The 13000-nt window shown below is 35.6% G+C and overlaps 1 protein-coding gene across 1 annotated transcript in view; it reads right to left on the reverse strand.

The window, feature by feature from the left end:
- Positions 1-13000, reverse strand: part of LOC103807919 (glutamate receptor ionotropic, kainate 2) — a gene marked incomplete at its 5' end in the record, with an annotated part of 147340 nt that overhangs the window by 30283 nt on the left and 104057 nt on the right. The window contains one exon of the mRNA XM_009080674.1: positions 522-747. Coding sequence (XP_009078922.1) covers positions 522-747 — 226 coding nt within the window. The remainder of the gene's footprint in view (positions 1-521; positions 748-13000) is intronic.

The raw sequence follows: 13000 nt of genomic DNA on the forward strand, positions 1-13000 counted from the left end.
AAATATTTACCAGATTGAAATTGCCATGCAAAGCCATATTCCCACAGGGTTAATTCAATATTTGTTTTGTCTGTGGCATGGTATGGAATCTTTCTTCCTCTTTTAACAATCTCAGTAATTAGCCCTCTCACTATAGAAGCATCATCCCCATTTGCTGATGCAAGCTTTGCACTACTAGGACCTCATTCTCTAAAGACAGAGATCAATACGTTTAAAACATTTATTTATAAAATAAAGTACGGTAAAAGTATTGTTGTTGTTGTTGAATGTATGGAAGGCACCATGTAAGAGAAACTTATAATATGGAAACATCCAACTTTAGATAAAGTAACTACTGTGTTCACTTTGGAAAATACAACAAAATCCATAAACATTGACAAAATATGTAATATTTTCCCCAGGTGGACAAAAGAGATGAGTAAAAATATTAGCAAGGTAGGGTAAGCATCAGAATACTGGACTATGCTACTGCAGCAACAAAAATGAATGAACAGAGAACAAATGGTTGACATATCACCTACCCATGGGAGTTCCAACGCCGTAACCTTTGGAGTCTATCAGGCCTCCAATCTGCGTTAGGTTACAGTTCCGCTGTGTGACAAACTCAATGGTTGTTGACTCCATTAAAAATGCATAATCAGAGGTAAGCACACGTTGGATACCTTCTTCATTACTTTTGACAAGTACTGACTGCCTCCTGCTACTCATGAAGGCCCACATCTTGTCATAAGTGGAGATTTTGGATTTCTGAAAGACAAATATTGGATGCAACATGAATAAGAATAATATGCTTGTAAGACAAAGCAAATTCTCGGCCTGCACATCTTATTAGATTTTACTATGTGTTAAGTTTTACCAAGGCATTCTTCTAAAAGTGCCTGTGCCTTTCATCTCATCTGCATCTCTCATCTTTTCTGTGCAAAACAAAACACTGGGACAGATTCTCACAAAAAATGTACAATATCTGTTGTTTATTTGGTTTTTATTGTTTATATATTTTTACGTAGGATGAAGGGCTACAAATATTAGAAGTCAGTGAAAAAATATCAAGAGTTTCACTGTAGCCAAGTTCATCAGTAATGTTATTGAATTTTATAGGAGAATTTATGGATTTTGATACAATTTAAATTTTCACTCTTATTTCCATCACTCTGCTGGGGAGTTCTGAAAACCTAACGCACAGGGTGCCAACCTGAAGTAGCCAAAGGGCTTACAGGTGGCAATATATAGAGAAAACGGTTGTGAGGGTGAGGGTAGCTAATGTTTTATCCATGATACACTGCAAAAGTAATTGGAGAAACATTTTAGGTAAGACTTAACCTAATGATGCATCATTGAGCATCATTGGTTACACTAATACTAGCTTGCCTTTCAGAAACTGACCACTGAAAGTCCTAAAAACTAATATTTCTGATTTTATATTCCCAGAATACAAAGAACTGTTGTGGTAGGAAAAGCATCAGTAATTTGGAAGAAAGGAGTCTGTAGTTTGGAAGGAAATGATGCTGTGCAGCTACAGATGAATTTCTTCCTTTTTTTCACCTCAGTTGCTTTAAAAGATAGATAATTACCTTTTGTCATTTTTGTCAAATACAATGTTTAAGAGATCATAATGACTGAATAACCTGAAGGTATTACAAGTACTGAACATTTTATATCACATTTGTCCCATCTGTTTAGTAACGTCTCAAACTCAAGATGTATCAGAAAATGTTCTGTAAGGTTAAATCCTGCCAAATAAATAAAATGTAGACATACAGCATGAGAACTAGTATTATCAGACTTCTTAAGAAGTCTTTCCTCTTTTAATGTCAACCTTAAACACAATTCTGCCATCAACTCTGGTGGAAATACTAAACAAAGATTGATACTACAAACCTCTCTAAAGTTCAGCTGAATGACAGCCAGGAATTCTGCCCCAGAGGAGAATTAGCAGTGTATGTGGAATAAAATGAACATTTATTTAGAAAAAAGAGATCACTTTGTCCCCCTGCTGAGATACAATCCAAGAGTTATTTCACTCTGCCTGGGGACTTAGCAAATTGAGCATTTGAACTAACTCCAGTGTCAATGCTAACGAAACTGGAGATTTTTAGGGCTCTGCATTATACACTTTGTTTCTATACTGAATATAGTCTGTGGCTGATTGAAAAAGATTTTAGAAACAATGAAAGGGGGAATAATTTTTCTTCAGGATATACATAGGATAGAGAAGACCATGGTTTCCCCTCACAGGGTTTGTTTTTTAAATCAAATTTTTCTTGCAAGCACTTAATATTGCAATGTAGCATAATATTCTTTAAGCAATGCACATCAACTCTGTAGGAATTGAAATTATTGTGTAATACAGAAAGGCTAGAAAAAATTTCATTCAATATTTTCAAAATTATACCAAGAATCTGTCTTTAATTCTTTTGTTACACAATCTTTATCCCAGTAAACATTTTAGCCACTATAAATAATCTGAGCAATACAAAACATTGGCAGAAAAAAATAATTTTAGTAAATGGTTAGGTACACATTGCTGACACATGTTAAAAAAAAAAAAAAGAAAACAAAAGAAAACAAATGAAAAAGCCAAATGAGATATAATAAAAAATAAAGAATGAATGAACTGTAATACATATGCATTTCCATATTTTGCTTGGGGAAAAAAAATCTAAACTCCAGGATCAAAACATGATAGCCAGGGGAATGGATGCTCTCTACTGAAGCATTAGAGCATATGAAAAAAATACTATATCCTCTAAAGGACAGAGTGCTCATGTTATGATGACTGATTTAACCAGCTGGGATGAAGCCACAGCTAGTATTGAAAAGAAAGGAGAAAAGATCATCAACAAAATTGGACAAGTCTCCTGCACAGGACAGCTCATTTACTGGGATAATTAGCACAAAAATATTAAAGAGATCTCCACATGATTAATGGGACTGTAGAAGATAACACAAACCCTAGAATATCAGTGTGCATGGCTCACAACAGTAGAGCTAACAAGGGTGATCAAAAGTGCAGAGTGATGTCTCAGTTTTCTTGTGCTGGCAGATCACTCCCATGTACAACAGAGAATGTTTTACCTCAAAATTAATTAATAAACTTCCAACACTTGACTCAGAAAAATACAACCACGAAGAGTTTCCCTGTGTTTGGCAAACTACTCAGCAGATTCAACGATGAAAATCAAGAAGCCAGAACAATCAAAAGCATCAGGAGCCTATTTGACATTGAACTAAAGAGAATGACACTCCAATATGTGCATATTGCTTCTTGTGGGTATGACTTTATCATTCATACTGTTAGAAGCAGATGCTGCAATTTACATTATGTTTCCATCTTCTTTCACTGTGTGCAAATCAATTTGGTTAATCAACTTCTATATTCCATCGATGCAGTGTATTATTTTATCTGGGTTAGTTCACTGTATTGTTTCATCTAACTGGAAATCACTGTCTGGAAATCCAACCTAACTTGAAATCAACCAGAAATGATCTCTGTGTAAGATAACTTGTGATGACATGATTTATCATGCTTGTGTTCCCTCGGTAATGCTAAAGACAATGCAGAGTAGTGAGAGAGCTGCCTATGCTTTTCATCAGTTGAATTTCACTGGAATATAAAAAAGGCAACTAACTGACAGGAAAGATGGAAATGAAAAGATTAAGCAAATCTAGACACTTGTCTACCTGATGCATAAAATGGAAGCTCTCACAATGACATTCAGAGGGTAATGTCAGTGTCCTACTCAGTGATCATAAATTAAAGATCTTTGGAAGATAACTGTGCATGTCTGGGACCACAAATGGAAACATGGCAAAGGCTCTAAGTTAGTCATCATCTAATTCTATGTACAAATACAAGTCTGGAAACAGAATGAATCATCATCAGTAACGTGTTACTTACTGCTCTATCCTCATGCACTGGCTAGGAAAGACAAATATCTGAGCAGTGGGACTCTGGAGCACAAGGTTAGAAAAATATCAGGATGTTGAAAAAATGCCAGAATAAACAAGGATCAAAGGACAGGGAAGCAGACCTCATCATACAAATCAAGAGTGGATAAATGCACAGTAAAAATATACCAGGCAAATTCTAATATTTTCCTACTAAGGAAAAATTACAGATCCAATAATAGAGATATTTATTTTAATGACCAATTACAACTTCTTTCTTGGGTTCTAAGAGCATTTGGGTGTCACAGAAAATTCTTCAGCTTTTCTTTTGCCCATGCAATATTTAAACACAAAAGAGGGTGTTAGTAACTGAGGAAAGATTAAAGGTAATTAGGATTAAATTTAGAGAAAAATTAAGTTAAATAATGTCAGCAACCCCAGTTATCTATTTTATGAAAGCACTCTCTACCATGTAAGAATTAAACCATGATGATCATTACATCAGAAAAAACCCCAGAGACTCCCAATCCTACGTGATCATTACGTCAGAAAAAAACCCCAGAGACTCCCAATCCTACTACATTATTTTCCATTTATGATACTGCCTATAACAGTTATGTGACTTTTGTTTTCCTGAGCATGGCATGCATGCTTGGTGGACATAGTCCCTTTTTCTTAAAGTTGTTTAATTCATGGATTCTTTTAAAGCCAAAGGAAAAGTTATGCTCATTCTTTCTGACTTTCTGCAATACACAGTCTATGCAATGTCACTTCTGAATGACTTCACCAAGCTCATTGCTTATGTACTTTGACTAAAAGAATGACATATGAAAAGAGATTTCATAAACACCAATCTGTATGAGCCTTAGAAAAGTGTCCAGTGCGATGTCTCACTACATCCTTGATGACAGCATGGAAGGATAAGGACTGGGCAGATGGAGTGGCTACAGTTAGAGAACTGGTTGAGATGTTGATCTTGAAAAATGGTAGTTAATACCTCTAGGCTAGATTGGCATCTTGTTAAGAGTGAAGTACCTCAAGGCTCAGTCCAGGACCTGATACTATTCATGATCTTTATAAACAGTTTGGAAAATGGTATTGAAGACACCCTTAGCAAGTTTGTGGATGACACAAATCAGAGAGGTGAGAAAAAAGCACTGAACGAAGGAACTACCATGCAGGTAGACAAGAAGAGACTTTGAAAATTAGCATAACATGAGTTGCATGAGATTTAAGAAAGTAAGCAACCCATCCTTGCAGCAGGAAAGCAAACTGCAGGCCATATCAGCAAGACTCTAGCCAAAGGAATAAGGGATGTGGTTAATCCACAGTACTTGGCCCTTGTCAAGTCACATCATGAAGGCTGTGTCCAGTTATAGTCCTCTGAGTTCAAAGAGAGATGTTAAAATTGGAGAGTGATCTGATGATCAGAAGGTTGAAGTATGACAAGTTTAAAATTGAGAGAACAAACTAACAGCCTATGGTAAAGAATATTTCAGGAATTCTGCGATTTTCCTGAAGCATTATACATACAGGAAAATTCAAATCTAAGGCTACCTGAAAGAATTTGAACAATTGCATAAATGAAAATAAATTGTAAATAAACATAAATAGACTGTTCACTTGCTTGAACTGTCACCAAATGAAAATATGTAAAGGCTGATAGCTACTGTTCAGATAGCTAGCAATGACTGATGATGTGTTTATTCTGTTGTGCACTTTGTATACTTTATTGTTTCTGTAAGTTAGATCTGTGTACAATGCCACACCTCTCCCAGGTCTTAATATGAATCTGAATTCTTTGGAATATGTACTATTTTCCCTGAACAACTCAATGTTTTTGAAGTGGACGACAATGATCCGTCACTGGGACTTCTGAGCTAAACAGTAATATATGGAAATAATGATAAATATCAGAATTTGCTGCAGTAATAAGAATAAAATCTATCAGTTCTTATTAATATTTCATCTTTACACAGTATCACAACATGTCTTGTTTGCAGATATTTAGTTTCATATAATACATTTAAATTTGCTTTAGTGACTGAAATAACTTCTAGTTTCTCATGAGCCTTAGCTAATTCTACACTCCAAAAGCAAGTGCTGTTTTTTGAGGCAGCAGAAGCAGTATAATTACCAATTTCAACATAGCTGAGCACATTATGATTTGATCTTAACTACATAACTGCACCTGATGCCTCCATAGTATGATATGATGCCAGAGATATTCCATACTGTGCATTGAGAGAAGTGTAGTGCACAGTTTTGAACCATTGCTATGGAAAAGGCATAGATTTTACAGAGCATAGTGCTAATCATTAGCATCCTAAGTATATGGGAAATGTTGTCCATTCCCCCACCTGTCCTGGACAGCAGACCTGACTTAAATCAGCTTAGCTGTCCCCTGTCACCCAACAGAAAAATGGTCAATTTAAGTAATCTTCTGAGTATTATCTAATTTTCTGAACAGTTCAGCAACTATTTATGAAAATCTCTGTAGTACTGTATTTTCTTCATTGTCTCCTAATAACTGTTAGAACTTTTAGACTTGCTTCTTCTCAGTCATCAAAGGAAAAAAAAAGACACTCTTCTTTTCACCAGACTGGTCTCATCCACTCTAACCCTCTGACCTCAGGGCACTATATTTCTCCTTTTTTATTTCTTCTTCCCCCCACCCCCATTTTTTCAGAACTGCTGAGGCCTGAAACCCCCTAAGTGAACCAGACAATTGAGATTTTGTTGTGTCAGCATAAAAACAATATAACTAATGCATACAGTGTTCTCTCCTCCATAACAGCAGTTTTCATGGTCCATAGAGCACAAATGAAAAAAGGTAGGAAAGGTGTTTCTGCCAAGAATAGAGCTACCAGGAATGAAAAATGCAGTGCTCAGGGACAGACATTTTTACTCTTGCCCTGATTGTGCTGACTTTTTGTTTTAAAAAACAGATTTTGAGTAAATGTTAAATATTTCAAGCAATTTATGGTTAAAATGAACCCCAAACCTTAATGCTATTGAAAGAAGTTTTTGCTAGCATCTTTGACCTGGAAGTAAGTAAGGACTTTGTAGCTCCTAAATCACTAATGGATTTCAGAAAACTTTCTTGCCTTTTCTACCAGAATGATTTATAGTCCTCTGCTGAATTATAGCTAACATCACAAGAGTTCTGGGTATAAAATACTGTGGAAGATGACAAAATTGATATTTCTCACACTTTTGTAGGTTTCCTCCTTTATAAGTAGGAATAAGACATTAAGCAAATTTTATCTGTTTCTAAAGCAGATCCTATATCCTGGATGTTTGCAAAGATAAACTCTCTTCTGCTCACTCTGACTGTTCTCAGATACAAGATGCATGTATGAAACTTCATACCTCATTTGCACTCTATCCAAAAGCAACCTCTTTTTCCAAAAGCAGTGAATTCATAGTTTCATCATTGGAACTGAGCATGAAGTTCACAAATATTACTTTAAATATTACCTGTAATAGAGGTAGTCATCAAAATCAGCCTAATTGCACAGATTATTGGAGGTTTTCTCCCACAAAAGAATTTCAGCTGTTGGTTCTACTGACAGACCTAACAAAGCTCTTTACATCCAAAACAGCCAATAATTTCAAGTATTTCTTCAGAAAATATCTCTTGTGAAAACATTTGCCAACTATAGATTAGCATAAGCCACCACTGAGGTACTATGCAGTGGGATTTGGGTTTAGCATTCAGTACTTTTTTTTTTATAGTAAGTAAATTACCAACAACACTGGACCATATGTGCTAGCTAAGAACAGCTGAGTCTTTCTCTATACTTTTCTGACCTTGGTGACTAGAAAATTGGAGTTAATTTAGGCAAACAGGATTGATGCCATATGTGGTTCATATCAAAGGTATAAAGGAGTGGTAGGAGACTGATCAGAACTGTTTGTTTGTTAGCAAATCTGTCAGGTCTTGGAATAATTCTGGCAGTTTTATCGTTAAACACCTGTAGTCTCCTAAACAACATACTTGAGGAGATAAGCAACATAACACTTAAGAAGCTGCTTTCCTCCAATAATGGAGAAATTTAAAAAAAAATAAATCTAAAAGGTCTGGAGTTCAATGTTACAGTAAAAGACATAGGAACTCTTCAGCCAAACTGGTGCCTGAAGCATACATACATCATGAGATATTTATCTACATGTATAAATGAATTAGCATGTTTTCATTAGTGATCTCTACAGAAAATATGGACAATAATAGAGTTACAAGATGTAGTTTTAAATATACATAGAGCCCCTACCCAGCTTACCAAAGGTGATGGAGAAAATTACAGTCCCAATAAAATCATATACCAAAAGTTAGAGTAAGATAAAATTAATGTGTTTATTTGCCTACTGCAATTTGGACATCTGTAATAGTTGAGTACAGGCAGTGTAAACACATCTGGAAATGGAGTTTAACAGAGATGTGCTATAGCTTTTGAAGACTAAGAAAGTTCTACAAAGCTAATGGGAAACATAATTTCTCATGTAGCTGGAGCATCCATTAAGTTAAATTTAGCTAAATTTATAATATTATCTTTGCTAATCTACTTACCAAAAGAAGCCAACCTTTTCAGGATGATACCAAGTAATTCTGCTGAGCAGTTCCAAATAATAAGAAAACCTGGGACTATAGTGTTTGACTTTATTCCCTATTTTGCTGGTTTAATTAAATTATTTATGAAAAGTCAGAAAATTCCAGTCTAGGGAATTGTATGGAAAACAAATTTATTAATAACTCTTTTAGAAACCTTCAATAAATAATAACTAATTATATATTAAATTTCAATAGGAAAGGCTAATAACATTATTCTATGGCTGATGCTCTGCAGTTCATATATATTACATAAGACAGAAAAAAATTGGCAATAAAACCAAAAATAAAGTGAAAGCACAGAAATGTAATAGAATTCATTCTACATTGTATACCAATATCACTTATATTTCTCTAGTTTCCACATGGTTTGACAAAAATAAACAATTGCACTGATAGTGCTGGTGGCTGGATTTTAGCACTTTACAAATGCTATGGTAAATTTGTTATTGTGGCAATATTGTTTTAAGTGACCCTATGGTTGACCCTTTCACTACTCACAGATAGGACTGAAGAGATCATCTATGAGTTTAAAAGCCATTGTGTTGGGAAATGTGTTGTAGCAACACACCAAACCTGCTTCCTCTGCCTATGCCAAGAAAAGCATCCAAGGCATTGCCAGTACAAGCAACACCCAGCTTGGTGAAGTGGATGAAATTTTGGGGGCAAATAAGGAAATAGTTTCCTGTCTATTTCTACTTCAGGTTTCATCTTAGCAATAGTTAACTTCAGTAATGTGCATCGACACTATGCACTCAATGTCATTTCTCAAATGGGGACAAGTACTATAATCTTATTAATTTGCATTTATGTTCTTGTAATTTGATTTTCTTTTATGTTTATCTGACAAAGTTGCACCGAACCTTTCAGGAAGGTGACAATATTTTGAAGATCTCTGTGAAGAGTATATTCATGTTCACCATGACAGATGTGACAAAATCTGTCAATTAGCCCACTCTGTCTTTTGAGATCATGGCAGTATTTGCCATAATTCTAGGATTGGGGTTTTCTAGCAAATATATTCTATATCTATCTTTATCCAACAAGAATGGACAGTAAACAGATATTATGGTTGTTTGTTTTTTAAAAAATCCAAATATATAACTAGAAAATTTTTAAGTCTAAGGTCATACCAAATAAAAGCACACACAAAAATTATATATATAAACTATAACTATAGCATTTTATTTGCATGATAATTAATCTCTATTTGATTTTCTCATTTGAGCAATGTGTAAGAATAAAGAAAATCTCAGTAACTTATTTGCTCTTCTTACTCCAGGGTTGCATAATCATACAGCATCATTATTCTGGTTTGGTTTGCTATTAATTATTACCCTAATGGGACTTGTAAGCAAAAGTGACAAAATTTGTGAGTTGAGACAAAGACAGTTTAACAGGTAAAGCAAAAATTGTGTGCACAAGTAAACATAACAAGGAATTCATTCACCTCTTCCCACAGGCTGGCAGGTGTTCAGGCATCTCCCAGAAAACAGGGCTCAATCATGCACATTACTTGGGAAGACAAACACCATCACTCCAAACATTACTCCTCTTTCTTGTTCTTCCCTCAGCTTTTTAGGTTGAGAATGATGCCATATGGTGTGGAATATCCTTTGGGTTTGTTGGGGTTAGCTGTCCTGGCTGTGTGCCCTTCCAACCCTTTTTCTGCCCCCAGTCTACTCACTGGTGGGGTGGGGTGAGAAGGAGAAAAGACTATGACTCTGTGCAAGCACTGCTCAGCAGTGGAGAAAATGTTCCTGTGCTATCAACACTGTTTTCAGCACAAATCCAAACCATAGTCCCATACCTGCTACTGTGTAGAAATTTAATAGCACCCCAACCACAATCAGCACAAAGTCATACCCTTTAAAATATAGTCTAGCTTGAGTTAAGGAGTGCCAAAAAATTTGAAATGGCTCATCTTCTATTCCAGGAGAAATACAGCTGACACCAGAGCTGGTAAGGGAAGGGAGACTCAGTTCATTGTGTGTTATTAATGCAATCACTACTCCCTTCCCTAATTCTCTTTTGCAGATTTCTTCTAAGCAAGGCCCATTTATGATGGATTAATTCAAATGGACATAGAACATGCATGGAGAATAAAACTATGGAGGCTAGTTCCTGCTCTGTGAGTGGATGGCACATATTACAATGCCCCAAATTACAACAGCAATGACAGAATCACAGCACTGTTGAGGTTGGCAGGAACCTCTGGGGTCATTTAGCCCAAAATCCTGCTCCAAGGAAAGTCTAATAGAGCATACTGTCTAGGACATTGTCCAGCATTTGAATATTTCAAAGGGTGGAGATTCTACAGTCTCTCTTGGCAACATATTTCAGTGCTTGACCCTCACAGTACAAGTAGGCTTTGCTTGTTTAAATTCTCTAATTTCAATTTGTGCCCACTGCCTTGTCTTCTTTCACTGAATACCAACCAATAAGTGTCTGGTTCCATCTTTTTTGCACCCTCCCATCAGATTATTTGCAAACATCAGTCTACATTCACCACACCCAACCTTTCTTTCTTCCAGGCTAAATAATTTAATGCATCAGGTTTTTAGCATTTTCTTTTGTTAACCTGCATGGGGTTCCTGCCTGCCCATTGCACCAGCCTATTGAGGTTCCTCTAAATGGTGGCACAGCCATCTGGTCTATCAACTACTCATCCCAGTTTTGTATCATCTGTAGACTTGCTGCAGGTCCACTCTGTCCTACCATCCAGGTCATGAATGAGTCTGCATGGGACCCAATATCACCAATATTTGCTTACATCTTCAAGTAAAAAAAATAAGCACTTATCTCTATCTTTTATCACTGCACTGGGGTTTTTTTTCTAGGTTTAATGACTTGGGCCTAGACTATACTCTTTCCTATTTTAATTCCAGCTCCTCTGCTGTTTGCAGATGTTAGATTACTAACATTTTGCAAAAACAAAGCAGCATCCCTCCTGCCCCCAACATATGAGTAAAAGCAAATAATGGAAAAACTTTCTTTTTTTTTCTGCAGCAAATTTACTAAAATCGGTCTGAGGAAACCCAGTTTCTTTTTTCAAAACCAAGTTTTCATAGTTCTGTTTGATCTTTCTCTAGAATTTTTCTTAGCTCTCTTCCTATTGATTAGGAAAAAAATAAATGTTATCTTGATACTCAAGACTTGTGTGCTTGTCTTTAAAACTTGCCCACTGTGCCTTATCAATCTGAACTGGATTTAGTGACCTTTATGTTTCGCTTTAAAAATCTCTATCTCTTTTAAATCACTCACTTTACTGGGTGTTTTTCCATTTGCCTGCATCAAAATACTCCTGGTTCACCTCAACAGATTTGACCCTCACTCACGTATAGTATGATTAATGCCTAAAGTGGAGATATGTTAAGCATTTGCTTTGACCAGCTTATTTTTCCATTTTCATTTTTTTTATTTCCTTTGAGTCTTTTTTGATATGTATGTATTTACTTCAGACTGCAAGCTGACAAGAGGCTTAAGGCAATCTTATTTTCTCCCTCTTTAAACAGGCTTTATCTAAGCAATACCAAATACCATAGCTGCAGTGCAGTACCTTTTCTTCTTGATTGCAGGGCAGCCCATTTACTTCAAGTATCAAATGATGGAGAAGGAACTAATACGAGCTCATGCATAAATTTACTTGTCTTTGGGATCAACCCTTTGAACTCCTTGAAGACAATGATTAAGCTATTTCTTACTCTCTACACAGCTGTCCTAGACTGATTTACATGTTATAAGTTAGTCTACTTCTTTGCTTTTATCATCCATTAATACAAATATGCAATGCCTGGAAAGACAATAAGAAATCTAACAAATCCCATTCATCAATGGATATAAAATGCACCAGCTCACTGAATCAATCTTATTTTTAAAAAATGTTCTCTAAACACCCTGCAAGTTACACTTCATTTCTATTTATTTCTCTGGATTCTAATAATCCCTCAAAAACTGATACTTAAGCTATCGTCTTTTAATACTTGTGTCTGAATAAATTAATTTATGCTTCTTTTCCAATGTTTCAGGATCTTCAGTTTCTAAGAGAAAATTAAACTTTCAGACATTTGCAGAAAATGCTGTGCCCTTAAAATTACTATCCAAAACAAATGGAATACCTGTAAGGTGTTTCAGATGTTGTGTATATATTGCACTCATTGCTTAAATTTTGTATTGATACTCAAAAAGGAAATTTCTATAGGCATTCTGTATCTGTGATGAGTTGTATGTGAGGACAATATTATCTTCCCATTGCAGAATATCAAAAACTTACACGTCTCATGGACTCATAGAATGGTTTGGGTTGGGACCTTCTAAGAACTAGTCCAACTTTCCTTCCTTGTACAGGGGACCTCTTTCACTGACCTTGATTACCCACAGCTTCTCTGGGAAACCCTGTTCCACTGTCTCTTATCACAAAAAATTCTTTCTTGTGCCCCGCTAAAATGTGTCTCTGTTTTTCTTATAATCTCCTTTTGAATATTGAAAGTCTCCTCAGTCTTT

Source organism: Acanthisitta chloris, unplaced genomic scaffold, assembly GCF_000695815.1.
Source record: "Acanthisitta chloris isolate BGI_N310 unplaced genomic scaffold, ASM69581v1 scaffold8660, whole genome shotgun sequence".
NCBI classification, from domain to species: Eukaryota; Metazoa; Chordata; class Aves; order Passeriformes; family Acanthisittidae; genus Acanthisitta; species Acanthisitta chloris.